At 37.8% G+C, this 15965-nt stretch overlaps 1 protein-coding gene across 3 annotated transcripts in view; it reads left to right on the forward strand.

Moving 5' to 3' along the window:
* Nucleotides 1–15704, forward strand: part of PTDSS1 (phosphatidylserine synthase 1) — a 31846-nt gene extending 16142 nt beyond the window's left edge. The window contains exons 7-13 of one of the 3 annotated variants that reach the window (XM_065668643.1): nucleotides 1610–1751; nucleotides 2758–2870; nucleotides 4378–4443; nucleotides 8698–8797; nucleotides 9912–9980; nucleotides 10511–10580; nucleotides 12320–15704. In XM_065668643.1, coding sequence (XP_065524715.1) covers nucleotides 1610–1751; nucleotides 2758–2870; nucleotides 4378–4443; nucleotides 8698–8797; nucleotides 9912–9980; nucleotides 10511–10580; nucleotides 12320–12429 — 670 coding nt within the window. In that variant the 3' untranslated portion in view covers nucleotides 12430–15704. Of the gene's footprint in view, nucleotides 1–1609; nucleotides 1752–2757; nucleotides 2871–4377; nucleotides 4444–8697; nucleotides 8798–9911; nucleotides 9981–10510; nucleotides 10581–12316 lie in introns of all 3 variants that reach the window. The other 2 variants (XM_065668642.1, XM_065668644.1) reach the window with 2 other exon arrangements.
* Nucleotides 15705–15965: the final 261 nt, after the last annotated feature.

A 15965-nucleotide genomic window follows, 5' to 3' on the forward strand; every position in this document is an offset into this window, starting at 1 on the left:
GATGAGGCATTAGTGTGGCAATCCTGTCAGCACTAGCTGTTATTGCAGAAGAATAATCAGGCTGATTGTACCTTTGCTGTGAATTGTCTTACTCCATTGCTGACCCTCTAAAACAAATGGAGTAACTGCAAAATGAAGCAGCATTTGTTGTGTAAAAGGGCCACAGCTTGTGGCCTACTAAGTGTAGTTCCTGTCCAGTTTCATCCATAGTTTTTTGTCCCTCTCCTGCCTTCCCTGCCAGTTGGTGGCAGGGATAGTTATCTGGATGTTGCCAATGGTATGGATGAAACAGATCAAGTACAAAGCCAAAGGATATTGCTTTGGGGGATGGAAAAGAAGCTCACATCTTGGCTTCCAAATTTGTATCCTACATGAACTTCTGTACTGCTTGCTTTTCTTACTCACAAATTTGTTAATTGCTCTGAGAACCATTCAGCCTTTTGTCTCAATTCAATTTTCCTGCATTTTCATCAGAGTTGTTGGTCCCTCTGTTTTTAGAGAGTTCCCTGAAAAATTGAAGCAGCGGAATATCTATGGCAGGACTAGTCTTTACTGTCTTTGTGAAATAGTTTTTCCTACCATTCGTTTACATGCATGTGTAGATTTTTTGATCTTTAATATGAACAGGAGCTGCATAGAATAAGAAGCTTTTGCTTGTGCCCTTTTGGTGGTTTTTTTCTTTTTCTTTTTTTTTTTTTTTTTTTTACTGCATAAACACGGATCTTAAGGATTAGAAGGCTCCCCATTATCGAAGATCCTACTAGCCTAAAGGAACACAAATATCAGAAATATCAAATCTGAGTATCTTTTAATTATTTTTTTTTTTTTTTGTCCAGAAGAGCCAGAGAAATAACAGGATGAAAACTGACTTTTGTAGCCCTGCTAGTCTTCCTTCAGAAAAGGAAACTTGAGTTTTTCTTAGACTCCCCATCCTATGGATGCTGTTGCTCATCTGAATGTTATCAAAACCAAAAACTAGTAACACTTCTGCCAGATGAATTTCCATTCACATCCCTTTTCAGAAGGGAATTTAAAAGCATTCTAGCTTTTAATGGTGCTATCAGATCTCTTCAGAAGATTTGCATGCCTCTAAAGTCAGAACATCAAGGGTTGTGTGTGCTGGAAGTGCACTGTTTTCAGACTTGTGGAGCCAGCCCCTCCTACAATTAATGATAATGAATCTCACAGTTTCTTGAAGGGGTGATGTCCGTGAGCTCTAGAACAAGGAGCCTTTGGTATACGAGCAATGACAACATAGATTAGGAAGAAGTACCCTTTAATTTTTCCAAAGGAGTTGCAGAATCAGGATCCTGGTTTCTTCCCTTCATGGGGAGAATGATAGGTATGTTTTGTAGTTAGTTACTGACTAAGGGTAGAGGAGGGTGGACTTCAGGGTGGAATGTACCCTTGCTGAAATGCCTAACAGATTATATTTCTTAATTCACCCTTGCCTGGTACACTGTGGTATCTGTGAACTTCTCTGCTGTCCAGCAGAACAGTGTGATTGTTCCAAAACACCAGTAACATGGTTATTGCTTTTTTTTTTTGTGGGTTATTTTTTTCCCCTTGCATATTCCTCGTATTTACTCCAGCCGTTTTCTTTTTTTAGGGACATTCACACGACCACAGGGAAAATCAAAAGAGCTGTATTACAGTTCACACCAGCCAGCTGGACCTATGTCCGCTGGTTTGACCCTAAGTCTTCATTTCAAAGAGTGGCTGGAATCTACCTTTTCATGATCATTTGGCAGGTAAGCAATTCTTTGAAATCAAAGCTGCTATCAGCTCAGTTACTTACTGGCTGTGTTTGGCCAGAAGATATCTTAATGCAATGTATGTCTGTCATTGAAATACACAGATAAATGAATTGATAATACAGAATTAGTCAGGGCATTGTTCACAGGAGTTACACGATAGTTCAGAAGTGTAATTACAGAATCTGTGGGGGAAAAAAAACCCAAATGTTACAGATTGCTGTACTGGTCATCAGATTGTTCTTTGCAATAGATGCAGTTTTAAGAACTGCTATACTGTGGGGTTTTAGGGCGGGCTCATTTTTTGTTTGGTTTGGTTGTGTGGGGTTTTTTTCTTTTATTTTGGTGTGTTTGTGTTTTGGGGGTTTTTTGGTTGGTTGCTGTTTTTCTTTCCTATTGACTGTTGGATGGATCACTGATACTTAGAATTCTGGCCTTGATCTAGTAAGACTACAATATGTCTCAGCTGTTTTGGTCATGCAAATACTAGAGGTCTTCACTAAAACGCTTTTTTAGTTTGCTGAATTTAGTTTTTAAAAGGAGAATTGGAAGTGTTTGATACACTCTTTTTTTTTTTTTTTTGTTCTTGTGGTGGTGTTTTTTGTTTTGTTTTGGGTTTTTGGTGGGGGTTTTTATTGTTGGGGTTTTTTTTTTTTTGTTTTTTTTTTTTTTCCATTTAATGCTCTCTTCTCTACTGAATTTGCCTCAGTTATTTACCCTTATTTAAGATATGAAAGTTAGGAGAAGACCTCTGCAGTGTGAATTACTGTCTGGTCCCTTAATGAGTTTCTGGAAAGAGAGTGAATACTTTCACAGAGGTGTCTAGGGGAAGATTCATCGTTTTACTGATGTATTCCTTGCTTGTCCTAGAGCAGGAATCCTTGATCTAACCAGCAGGGCTATAGTAGAGCATAAATAGTTTTCCTTCTGTGTTTTAGTTTCCATATTAAATATCTGCACATAACTTGTATGCTATTGGCTAACTTTTTTTTTTTCCCCCTAGCTGACTGAGTTGAACACATTCTTTCTGAAACATATCTTTGTGTTCCAAGCAAGCCACCCTTTGAGTTGGGGGAGAATTCTCTTCATAGGAATCATTACAGCACCCACTGTAAGGTAATTTTGTTGCCATGTTGTTTGTTCTTCAGTTTAAAGTAGCCTGACTCCTAGGCATGCAAGAACTGCATATAGTTTGTGGATAAGTACAGCACACTTCAAGAAATCTATGCTTTTGCTACTACAAAAAAGCAAAACAGTCATTGCTTTTCAGTAAAGTGTATTTTCTGACAAGTAAATTAATAAGGTATAATGTGTATAAACATGTGTTTCCATAGGGATGCAGAGCCATCCTGTTCCATCTCCCTGTTTTGTGAGTTAGCTGCATATCTTATCCTTGAGGTCTGCATGTAAAAATATCCAAGCTGGTGAATCAGGTGCTCACAAAAATGTAGATCAGGAAAAATAGGAGTTGTTGGCTCTTCTGAGTTGCTTATTCTGTTTGTTTACTGGAAATATGGGCATGTTATGTGGAAAGATAAAGCGTTACCATATTCCGAGTAACAGAACAGTATATATGCAATGTTAATAGTTTTGTAAAAAAACATTAACCTGCTTTTAGTCATGCACAGTATTTCACATTGTTAGAAGAGTTCTTTTTTTTGTCCTGTGACATAGCTGGAGGTAGATAGAATGCACACAGTGCTGAAGTTAGAGGCAGGGAATTTACCATTCATGAGTAAAGTGATGTTACTTTGAACAGTTAAGTGGCAACCATGCATTGGTTTATTCCCAAAATACAGCTGTTAATGTTAGGCTTAATGAAGTTATGTGCAGTGATTTCACACTGTTAATTAAATCACTTTAAACATCCTTAAAGCACCTATATAGGTGAGCTTTGAAGTATTTAATGGCACTTGCCATCCTGTTGAAGTCTTTATTCTTAAGCAATCCCTTTATTGTTAGATTAATAATATTTGTCTTTCTTACCTGTCATTGGAAATCAGAGACTGAGAAGAACAACTTTGGTTTTGCTTCTTTGGAATTCCCCCCTCTAAGATCCTAAAATTCAGGAGCATAAAGAACAGTGAGGAATGGTCTGCTGACTGATTTCAAATCAGTGAGAATTTTTTTTCTGTTAATGGGAGGAAAACATGCCAGTGGTTAGACCACTCACCCAGGACACGGAATAGTTACATTCAGGTTCTTTCAAGATTCAGACTTGCAACTCTCAAGAAAATGCAATTGTTAATAAGCTAAAGACTGTGGAAGAAGTGGGGAATTCTCTTAATTCTTCCAAAGGTGTTGCACTTTGCCCAGAAGAATTGGAGATTCAGTGGAGAGGCAGGAGACAAATATATAGCTTTGTTAGCCTACTAGTTTGGGTGCTTTCCCAGTCCTTGCTCTCAGGATTTTCTGTGTTGTTTCAAGCTATTTGATCTATGCAATAATAGGTTCTACCAGAGTTGAAGCCATCTGATAAACATCCAGCATGAGTGCATGTGATTTTAACCATCAGCACTTCGTTTTCAGTACAGATACATTTGTAACATAAACCTGTTTTCCAAATGTAAATCCTCTGGGGACTTTCAACTTCACTGAAGAACTTTCTCGTTTCCCTTCTCAGGCAATACTATGCATACCTCACAGATACACAGTGCAAGAGGGTGGGAACTCAGTGCTGGGTGTTTGGGTAAGTGTTCTTGCTGCATTCTTGAGGCACTTGGACAAATGTTTGGTGTGAGTCCAGCACAGGAACAGGCTTTGCATGAAGCCAGTCCTTGTCTTGTGTTTTTTTTAGTATAAAGGAACAGTATGGAGAGATTTTCTTTATTTATTTTTTTTTCTTTTTGCAAGTTCAGAGGAAAGGAAAATTCTGGATTTGAAGGTATAACATGGGAAATGATGGAGTGAGTAAGGAGAAGAACAGAAGGAAGAACTAGAAACTGCTGGATAAAGCTAGGCTCTTTCAAAGTAGCATTGGCTTTGCTGCCCATATTTTCAGTCAGGTGAGAAGGACAAAGCTTTTGCTTCTACCACTTGCCTGTCATCAGAGCAGTGATTACCTGGCTATCAAGGTGGGCATTGCCACTGTTAGTGGAATCACAACAGGGGAGACAGTGAAACAAACCATAGTTATAATCTGTTTCTATTCTCAAAGAGGGAAAGCAATAATACTATGAACAACAGTTACCTACAATGTCTTTCAACATACCTCTTTGAGGAGACCTGTAAATGAAGAGTTTGCATGATTGCTTCTGGTGAGAACTTCCTTCTCCAGATGGCTTGACTAAAACTTACTGTTCTGGAAACCTGAAGCATATGCTATTGCAGCATTGTAAAAGCTTCTTGTAAATAAAGCGGTGTAGTGTCCCTTTTGATTTAGGGCTTGGAAGCTTACAAAAGAGAAAATAACATACAAGATCCTAAATCGCATCTTAAAGAAAAGAAATATGTATTTTAAGAAACTATTCAAGAAGCTAATTTCTGATGGCAGTTATTCAAAATAAAACCAGCCATTTCATTCTCTTTGTCAAGATTAGTGTTTTACTTCCAGAATTGTCTGAACCATTTTCATGTTTAATAGAAGAATCTAGTACTGTTTTAGATTGGAATAGCATTGCAATGAGCCATTAAATACTTAGATCTAGTTTAGAGACAGTGCTCTGGGCAAACTTATCTTGCCTTTACTGTTAGTCTTTGGAATGTTATGAAATTTTTAGGAATAGTGCTGGGCTGGAAGGCTTGTTTCCACATGCACTGCACCATGATAAAGAATATCCCTTTCTGAACATTCAATTGAGATGAGAGCAGAGCATACTGCAGTGTAATTGAAGCGGTTTCTACTCTTGCTTTGATGTACCCTGGCCAAGGTGACACATGTCTTCTTGGGTTTGACTGGGGTTAAATATTCAACCTCTTTCACTGGCTTACCACCTTCCTTACTGTATTAAACTCAGGACTGTAACATCCATTTACATACAAAAGGTGGTAATTCTGTTCTTGTCTAGTTTTACTGGTGCTGTGTAGGAGCTGATAGTAGTCTCTGTAAGCCTAAAACTCCTTACTTAAGGAGGATTCCCCCTCCTCAAAACACGCATTATGATTCCTAAAGAGAGTCTGTAAAATACACACTCCTTAAAAAAGGACTTTTAAAGTGATTATGGCAGAGTGACCTGTCTTTCTGGGTTTGGTATGGATCGTGCTTTTAGTACTGAAGGTAACTAACTAATTGCACAGTTAATATTACTACTTTAATTTATAATCAGAATCAAATAAACTTGCTCTGTTTGTGCAAAAACATCTTAGTAGTTGCAGATCAACTGTATTAATATTTTGGAGAGCCATGTTTGAATAGGCATGTTACTGAAATCTATAAACAATTTAGGAATTGAGATGTTTTTATGAAAAAGGAAATTTTCTCAACTATAGATGGTAATTTTAGAGTTGTATACAAGACACATTGTAAACAATTTTTTAATTCTGGGGGGAGAATTTTCAAGTTCTGCATTAAGAAAGATGCGTTTCTGTTTCATCTAAGAGAAAGAGTGTAAACATATTCCTTTGGAAACCAAAGGGAAATACGATGCTGAATGTTTACTTTCTGGCTCTAAAAAATTAAGTATTGCAGAAACCCTTATCCTTGGTTCAGAGCTCTCGCTGAACACGTTAATGTCACGTATGTCAATAAATAGGTGCTCAAATATTTCTTTATAATCTCATAACAAGAACTTCAATAGAATATTCATCTATAGTCCCATCTAATTGTGGGAAATGTGCATGGAGTATTATCCTTGATACTGCTTATTTCTTTAATCTGCAGAAAAAACGGAGTAACACCAGGAGTTCCTGTTGTCTGTTGGAAAAGTAGTGATTTCCCAGAACTTTAATTACCCAGAATATAATTTCTGAATCAATTAAAAGCAATTATATAGAATATTCATAGCTGTGTTAAGACACTTCTAAAGGCACAAACTGGATTTGTAACAGCCTAACCGTGGGAATAATTAAAATTAGTGTCTTGCATTAGTATGAAACTGTGCTGTGTGCTGCTACTGTAGCAGCACTCTCAATAGATGGACAGTCAGTGACACAAGGGATGAACAAGGCCAGTGCAACAGCTCTGCTGGAAACTACACCATTTTCATTAAGGTGAAGCCTTTCAAAAAGGAATATCTGTTAGGATGTTATAAGGCCATTTTGACTGAATAAACACTTAATGTCTTTAATTCTATGGAGTATTCTCATGACCCTTCAGTAGGACACTAATACCTTCCATTGTTAACATTCTTCTGTCTTTTGATTTACCAGTTCTGTAACTGTAAGAGCTGTCCTGTTGTACAATGTGCTTAACCCAAGCATTCTTGACAAGAACAATGGAAAGAATGTATAAATGCAGCACAAACAGTTGTATCATTTTTTGAGTCCTTGTTGAAAGTAGCCTATTGTTTTATACCTTCCAGTATATCATACCATCATATGTTTGTTTCCTGGTGATGGTCTTTGTTACTGCTGCTGGAGTTCAGTTTAACTATTTTCTAATCTGCAGCTTGTTTAGTAAGAATAATATAAAGCCAAGAAAGAAAAATAATTGGTGATCCAGTAGAGTAACACTGCTCTCAAGCTTTTACTAATATGCACCTCATGTGCCTGCAGTATTGGTCAATAAGGCATTAATTCTGTGATTCTTAATTTTGGCCCCACTCAATGTGCTGTAAGTCACATTAGATGATACAGAGAAAGCCATCATTTGTTATTTTCACCAGGACCATCTCTACAAAACCAGTGGTTAAGTCATGCACACATCTTTCCTCCCTCTTTCATGGAAAGAGCTAGGTCCTGTCTGCCAAGCAGGAGAGCCATTTTTGACAGCTCTCTGGTCATGGAGAGTACTGGTAGAGAATGTGTCCTGTGGTGGTGTGTTTGGGTGACTGGAGGACTTGACCTGATGTTAAGTGTGCCTGCGTGTGTTTGAGGAGTAGTTTTCATGCATGTGTTCATATGTGCTACCTTGAAGACATTATTGAACAAGTATTAAACTTTTATAAGATTAATAGTTCATGATTTGCTTCAGCTTGAGAAGAGTCAATTTTCTACACTTTTGCTGCACCAGTCATGCTTCTACACTTGTATTTGTTAAAAATACATATTTTTTTTTTTGTCCAGGACCCATACAAATTAAATATATTCCCATGGCAGGTGATAGATTCGTAACCTATTGTAGGAGGTGGTGGACAAGCCTCCATAGCTTTGAGCCTGAAAAGGTGCACACATCTGGTAACAAGGAGAGAGCTGGAAATATTTGGTTTTATTCTTATAATGTCAGAGAGGAAAGTAAATACTGCAATATTTTCTCTCAGATTTTTCCTGAAAACCTCTGACTATAGTGTGGATCCTGAGTTTACACATAAACCAGAGCAAATGCGTGGATTCTCAGAGAATTTGAAATGCTTTTTCATGTTAATTTTCTCACTGAAATCCATCTGAAGTAAGCAAAATAGCCTATTTAGAATTGTAGTAAATTTACATCCAGTAGTGAAATACCCTTTGATATTGGCACAGTTCTAGTTCTCCCAACAGGGAGTCGGTTGATTGTTCAGTGTAGAAGAGAAATTTATGTCTGCTGAGGGCTGAAGCACAGTGGTAGGTATAAATAGAAATCTCTGTGGTTGGCTCGCACTCCTGTTTGTTCCCTGGACAAACAGAGGCTCATGGAATTGTGAACTGCCAGTTGATCACTTTTTGTATGCTGTTCATGCTGATGAAAATTATAGAAAGAAAAATAAATTTCCCAGAGAATTTCAGTTAATGGTGGTGTTGGAGTGCTTGCTAGAGAGTAGTGCTTGTTTATTGTTGATGGTCTGGGGTCTGGGTTGTGAACATACGAGTTAAATCCTCAGTGTTTGTAACCACTTTACCCCCTCCTCTGTCTTTCGTTTACCCACAGGGTTATTGCTTTCCTTGAAGCTATTGTGTGCATAAAGTTTGGACAGGATCTTTTTTCCAAAACACAAATACTGTATGTTGTGTTTTGGCTTCTCTGTGTGGTAAGTGAGATTTCTCATGTGAAACATAAAGCATGGCAAAAGCATTGAAAGCATCTAAAGAGTTTCCTCTCTGGAACATTGCAGCAGGGGATCGTTGTGGGGGCAATTCTGGTAAAGAGCTATGTGTATGTACTAGGAAAAGCAAATGCTAGATTGTTCAGAACACACTTTGAAGGGACTAGAATAACTTTTCTCATTTCTTCATATAGCAGAATATAGTCACTTCAACAGTGTTTAACGATTAAACAAACACTGGTTTTAGGGTGCTTTATGAGACAAAATGTGAGTTTGAATGGACCTGACTTTGGTGGTATTTGCTGTAGTATCCACTGGAAAGGAACAGGAGTTAATGAGTAACATTAATAAGTAATGCATGTTGTTTCACACTGAAGTCTTACAATGACATAAAGAACCCTGTTTTATCAGGCAAATCATTCTTCCTCAGCCTGCAACTTTCTGTATGTTAGTGTGATTACTGCAAATGCAGCATAAATTCCCCATTTTATAACAGTAAATGGATGTCTGTCTTGCCAAACTTGTAACTCTGATGCCAAACACATTTTCAATCATCAGTGAAAAATAAGGCATTTATAATAGGCTGACAGATAAGTACTCCCTTCTAGTTGGGAACAGTTTGAACAGGTGATAGGGAGTCAGATTGTATTGTTCTCTTATTTAGCATGACAATTTTATTCCTGAAACTTTAGAAAAGTATTGAATTGCTTCCTGAGATCAGAGCACCACAAAACCAAACATGTAACCCAGCCTGAAGGAGAATTAGTTTTTCTCACACGCTGGTTGTTCCTGATAATATACACACAAGTGCCTTTGTATGATGACTGTACAAGGTGAAGACAAGTACCATAATGCATGTGTGTGGGTGATGTGTATGTATTCTCATGCTTCTGCCAGGAATTGGTCTGCACACCAAATGGTGGCAGAACGTATGTGTACCTTGCAGCTGAAGCATGAGTCTTACTCATGCTGACAAAAGATGCAGAGAGAGAGCATGAATCTCTGAATGTAGACTCTCCAGGGACTCTGAGACCTTGACCCAGCAATAAATTTGGAAAAAAGTTTTACAGATTATTTTTGCTTCTCTTTCCTTGTTTAGGCCTTTACAACTTTCCTGTGTTTATATGGCATGGTTTGGTATGCAGAGTACTATGGCCTCCGAGAAAAGGTACTTTATTAAGATGCCCAGTTTTGTTTTACACCAGAGTTAATACTGCTAAGCTCATAGATATTTGAATTCTTTACCAGAGCTAGTATAAATGAGGGTGAGGGCAGGATGGCCTAGAGAGTAGCTGAAGTCAATAGAAAGAGCTCTGAATTCAGAGAGCCTTGGGTAGATCCCAAATTACACTGTGGTTGCTAAAGAATGCTGTCCTCTTAGTTACTCAAAATGAGGCTGTAATTTTAGCAAAGCTTTCAGAGATGAATGGTTAGCTAATGTTCCCATTGTACAGGTGAAATGCTAGGGGAATATTAAGAATACTTGGTTACATAAGAAATCACATGGCAGGTGGTGAGTTCCTTTTGTATCATCTATGTTGTACCTTTTAACTAGAAAGCAAAAAGTCCTAAGTACTGGCTGAATGTTTTATGAGGACTTCTGTCACCGTTCAAGTTTACAAGTCTAATTGCAAACAGGAGAAGTGCTGATCACAGGAGCCATCAGCGTCCCGATGACATGTGTCCTTGTTTTTGCAGACCTTATCAGAAAGTGAAGACAGCCCATACAGTCCAGATGCTTCCTGGCTTCATTCTAAATTCAGTAAAGGTACTGGCACTTTTGCTCCTATATTCTCGAAGTGATAGCATTAAGACTCAACACTAGGAAATGACGCTTGAGGAACTTACCTTGCAGACAACTGGACCTATTTAAACATCCATGCAGGAGCTATACAGATCTGTCATCTGCAGAGCTATTCTGCTTTGCAGCTTTTTCTCTTCTAACTCTTAGAAATGTATTTATTTTTTAATGAAGCAGATGGATTTTTCTGCTGTTATTCCAAGCCATTCTTGTTAGGTTATTATGCATTTCATAACTGTTGTGGACAGGTTTGTTTTTTTTCTGAACATTGTATATTTGATTTGAAACATGAATATGAATTGTGCTTTTGTTCCTGCTTGTTAAGAAACAGTCAAGAATGTGTGCTGGAGCTTGTGTTCTTAACTGACACTTGCCTAGTCAATGTAGTGCTGATGGTCACAAACAGCAAAAGCAGCCTACTTCTCTGACTTAACTGACCTCTAGTGTAGGAAAGGTAAGTTACCTGCCTCCTCCAGTAACTCTACAGTGTGGTCTTACTTATTGAACAATTATCAGGATTCCCACCTGGAAATTATTTCTCAGAGTTTATGCTTCATGTGTTTGTATCATTAAAAACGATTTCTTATTTATCATAGGCTTGAAAAGCACCTACAGCAGAGCTGCTTTCTATTTCATACATGTTTTTTTCTGGATGCTGATGTTTATTCTCAGTGTAGTTAAATTTGTGGATTTTTGTACTTTGGAGGAAAATTGCTTGAACTTGATTTACACACACACACACACACACACACACACCCTGCCCCGCTTATGTATGCCCAAGAACTTAGGCCAAGTAAATCTTTCCATGATTTTCTGTTACTTATTAATTACAAACTTCAGCCTCTTTCATCTTTTCCTCCTGAATTCTTGTTTCAGTCCCCATTGTCTCCCTCTGCTTTCTCAGAGTCAAACAGAAGAGTTGAGCTTATTCAGGCTGGAGAAGAGAAAGATCAGGGGAGAACTTGTAACAGTTTTCCAATACCTAAAGGGGCCTACAAAAAATCTGGAGAGGGAGTTTTTACAAGGGCATGGAATGATAAGGCAAGGGGGAATAGTTTTAAACTGAAAGAGAGTAGATTTAGATTAGACATTAGGAAGAAGTTCTTTACCAAGAGGGTGGTGAGTCATTGGCACAGGTTGCCCAGAGAAGCTGTGGCTGTCCCATCCCTGGCAGTGTTTAAGGCCAGGTTGGATGGGACTTTGTGCAACCTTGTCTAATGGAAAGAGCCCCTGTCCATGGCAAGGGGATTGGAAGCAGATGATCTTGAAGGTCCCTTCCAACCCAAACCATTCTACAATTCTATGGTCTGTCATATGAAAGACTTGAAAACAAGAAATGTAATCTTACAAGAATCTGGGACCTCACTTCCATAGTTTTTAATTTCTCATAGTAGCACCTGCCAGTAATAAAAATATGGAGGCTTAATTACTGATGTCATTTAACATGGAGGATGTTTCAGCACTGTATCCTGCTACAGCAAACTTCCACTTTTATTTTTATTTTGGAGGAAGAATTTTACAGAAGTCTTAAGAATTTTTATAAAAAAAAATAGGCCACTAGATGGAGTGTGAGTATCAACCAGTTTGCATTAGCTTGAAATCTATACTTGTAAACACTGTAGCTTTAGATAGCCTTACTGTCTTTTGGACAACAGCTCCACAGCATAAAATACATAGTAAAAAAAATAATGTTTCTCTTTCAGCAGGTGCTGACAATAGTCCACCAAAACATTCAGTCAATAGTGAAAGCCATTCATCTAGAAGGAGGAATCGCCACTCCAAATCAAAAGTAACAAATGGAATTGGCAAGAAGTAAAAATGGTTTCTGAAGATACCCTACAGTGTGACCAGAAGTGACAAAGAAAATCAGACGTGGCTCTGAATTTCCAAACCGAAGATTGATTTTTAAATTTAAAGATTAAAGAAAGGATCTGTTGGAGAAAAAGGATGGTCAGGATGGAACCACCAGTGTAGTGGTGATCATTGCCTGTTGACACTTGCCATTCACTGATTTACATCTAGTTTCTTCAGCATGTGGCACCAAAAGCTAATGAAGAGTGTGCTGGAAAGTAATTTTGTCATAGCAGGTACACCCTGTTTTGTGTTCAGGTGTTGCAAGTTCATTTTTAATATCTTAGTTGAGGACTTAAAGGCTAGTAAACTGATAGTCAGTTGGCATAGTTGATTTGTTTTGGTTTACTATGTTTTTGTTATTTTCTAGAAGAATATGCAATCCTTTGACTAAAAGCAACTCTGCCCTTCTTTCTCAGTCTCACAACTAAACTTTTCTATACACCAGTTAGTAAGTATTTAAAATTTCCATACTTCTATCTGCTTGCTTTTATGTAAAAGGCTCTTTAGACCTGGTGATGAGATTTTACCAATGAAGGAATGGGTACAGGTTTCTTTTAAAGGATGTGAAGTCTTTGAACACAGTTCTTTTGTTCCGCATTGTCCTTCTGCTTGATTGTTACACATTTGATTTCTTTTAAGGTTTTAAAATACTTGTATAAAAACCTGTTGCAGAGCAGAGGGCCATGCCTCCTGCCCTCAGGGACAGATGTCATGTCCTTTAGTTGTTTTTTCCAACTTTACATCAGTTTTTCAGCTGTGCCACATTAGGTACAATATTCCTTCCCATTCCCCTCAATTTGCCTTTGCCTTAACTGGAACCAGAAATCCCAGTGTCTTTAGACTGATATCAGAAACTGCTCTGAAGGCTCTGATGTCTTACTGAGCCTGGTGATAAGGCAGTTTTTTGCTGAAGCTGAGTTGCTTGCTGCTTCCGTAAGCATCATTATTTGTGAAGGCTTGCTGTAGTCTTTGGTATCTGAGAGGCAGCATGATATTACTGTGATATACCCCATTGCTTTGGTGTTTCCTATCATGCAGACAGAAACCCAACAGCAAAGTCAGTCTTTCTTGCAGTTTTTTTTGTGTGTAGTTTTTTTGGGAGGGGTTTGTTGTTGTTGGTTTTTTTCTTGTTATTATTTTTTAATGTATTGACTATGACATGTAGCAAAGTGGATAATTCTCCAGCAAGGAGCTTAATGATAAGTTGAGGTTAACAATCAAGAGCCATCAGTTCCTGTATTAAGTTATCAAAAGATTTTTGTGCCAATTAGATTTTGGGATTTATGGGGTTCAGATGGGTAGATAGCTTAAGCAAAGATAAGTAATACCCATTAGTCACTTAGTCTTCATAAGAAAATGGGGTTGCCTTTTTCTTTGAGTAATATTATTGTGATTTGCCACAGGCTAAGTACTAAAACCAAAACTGCAGCAGAGACTTTATGCAAGTATATGATACTGTAAATACAAAAAAGTATCCTACGTAATCCATTAATTCCTTTGTGCCACAGATTATCAGTGTTTTCAATGCACTTAAGCGTTGCTGCTGAACCCCTCAGAGGCCCTTTGTTTCCCACCCCCTTTCCAATCAGGCATGAAGTGTACAACTTAGGAAGTAACATAGTAGAAGCTGCTATATCATCTTTGCTACAGTGACATTAAACATCTGTTACATGAGCAGGTACCTTAGGAAGACTTTCAAGCTTTCCTACAGCTACTTGGTTTTCATTCATACTATAGCAATTCCTTATTTGTAATGTACTGCATATTGATGAATGTATTTGTAGATTCCTTTGCATACTGAGACTTGTTACTTTTTAATTTTCTTGGTTAATAACTCAGTCTGTGTAAGACTGAAGAATGGCATTGTAAATTTTCTATTGATTCAATACCAAAGCAAGAGATTGGAAGTCTAATGGTTTAGGTATCTTAAATACCATGGTTTTCAAAGATGAGAGCTTGTTTTGTACTTGCAAGGTTATACACACCAACTATGTATATAAAGCTTACATGTATAATAAGCACATACTGAAGTACAATATCTACTTGCCTGAGGGGACAAGCACATGTTTTGTAAATGCAAACCTGGTGCTGACACTGCTGAACTGCACCCTAAAAATGTTGGAAAGGCAAATGTGAAGTGTCATCTTGTTGGAAGCTGACTTCTGTATACTATTACAACAGCTTGGCCTTGAAGAAATGTTGTTTGACAACACCTTTAAAAATATTTCCCATGAAATTTTTTACTTTAATTTTGTATGTTTGGTTGGGTTTTTTGGGGGTTTTTTTGGGTTTTTTTATTTTTTATTGGTTTGGGTTTTTTTGCTACTTTAAAGGAGAGATGGCCAGGGAGAGGAGAAACTCAAGTAAACTATTCAAGTGCTGCTTGGAAAATGGCCCTTTGTGTCCTCTGTCAGCAGTTCTGGCTGGAATTCTCATGTGTTCTCACAAGTCCTCCACTGACTGACAACTGTGTGTGCAGCCCCACCATTTTGGATGTGAGCTTTGCACTGCCAGGCATTGGAAAGGTGCTTTTGATCACTGCTGTAAAATAAGTGATCTCAATTTTATCATGTACTGCGCTATTGCTGAACTCTATATGTGTGTAACACCTACAGTGACAAATCACTTAGCAACAAGCATCTGTGTATGAGTTCTGCTGCGTGAACAGTGTTTTGGAACAGTCATGGATGCACTGTCATGTTTTTAATTACTTGTTCTGTCACAGCCTCGCATTCCTACTTTACTTCTTCTAATGTTCTTCCCTTTCTCTGTCCTCTAGTGATCTCCCTGGCTGTTATGGAGAGATCTGAATTGGCCCTCCGGAGGCTGGCCATCAATGATGTCAGTCATTGAAGGGGAGGCTAATTCAGGGCAGTGTAAGCAGAGGTAGTGACAGGAACTTTAAATATTGGGTTAAATAAAAATGGAAAATTTAAAAATGCAGGTATACAGTGAACCAGAGCTAGGCTTGAGTACTGGATTCCAGTACTGAAGTTGCTGCATAGATCATGAACCACATCAAATTAATATTTGGAGTGTGATTTCAACCAGTGCTTTTGTTACTCTTCTGTGAAGATCATAATTTGATGTTCCAGCTGTTAAAACTTTGATATTTTTTACTTTATCACAAGAGGACACAGATGTTACCATGTATTTAATAGTTTTTGAATAGACTTGCTCTGTATTGATTGCAAAGTATTGTATTTTGCAATAACTCAGTAAATCAACCCATGTGAACAGTGTGTGTGTTTGTCTGTACCTGCAAGGCATAGGAAATGATTATATACTGCCTTTAGAAGCTATTACATTTTATTGTATGTAACTTCATGCTGACAATTCAGCAGTTTCTGAATAGCCTACAGTGCACACTAAGGTTTTGCTGTAATTTATTATTTTGGAGGAGCAGATCTGATCACATGAACAGTTACATTATGCCTTCTGAAGTTTTTCTAGTATACAGGATAAATCTTGTCTTCATTATTCTTTCTTGGTTTTACT

The sequence above is a fragment of the Lathamus discolor genome, chromosome 2 (genome assembly GCF_037157495.1).
Source record: "Lathamus discolor isolate bLatDis1 chromosome 2, bLatDis1.hap1, whole genome shotgun sequence".
Taxonomy (NCBI): domain Eukaryota; kingdom Metazoa; phylum Chordata; class Aves; order Psittaciformes; family Psittacidae; genus Lathamus; species Lathamus discolor.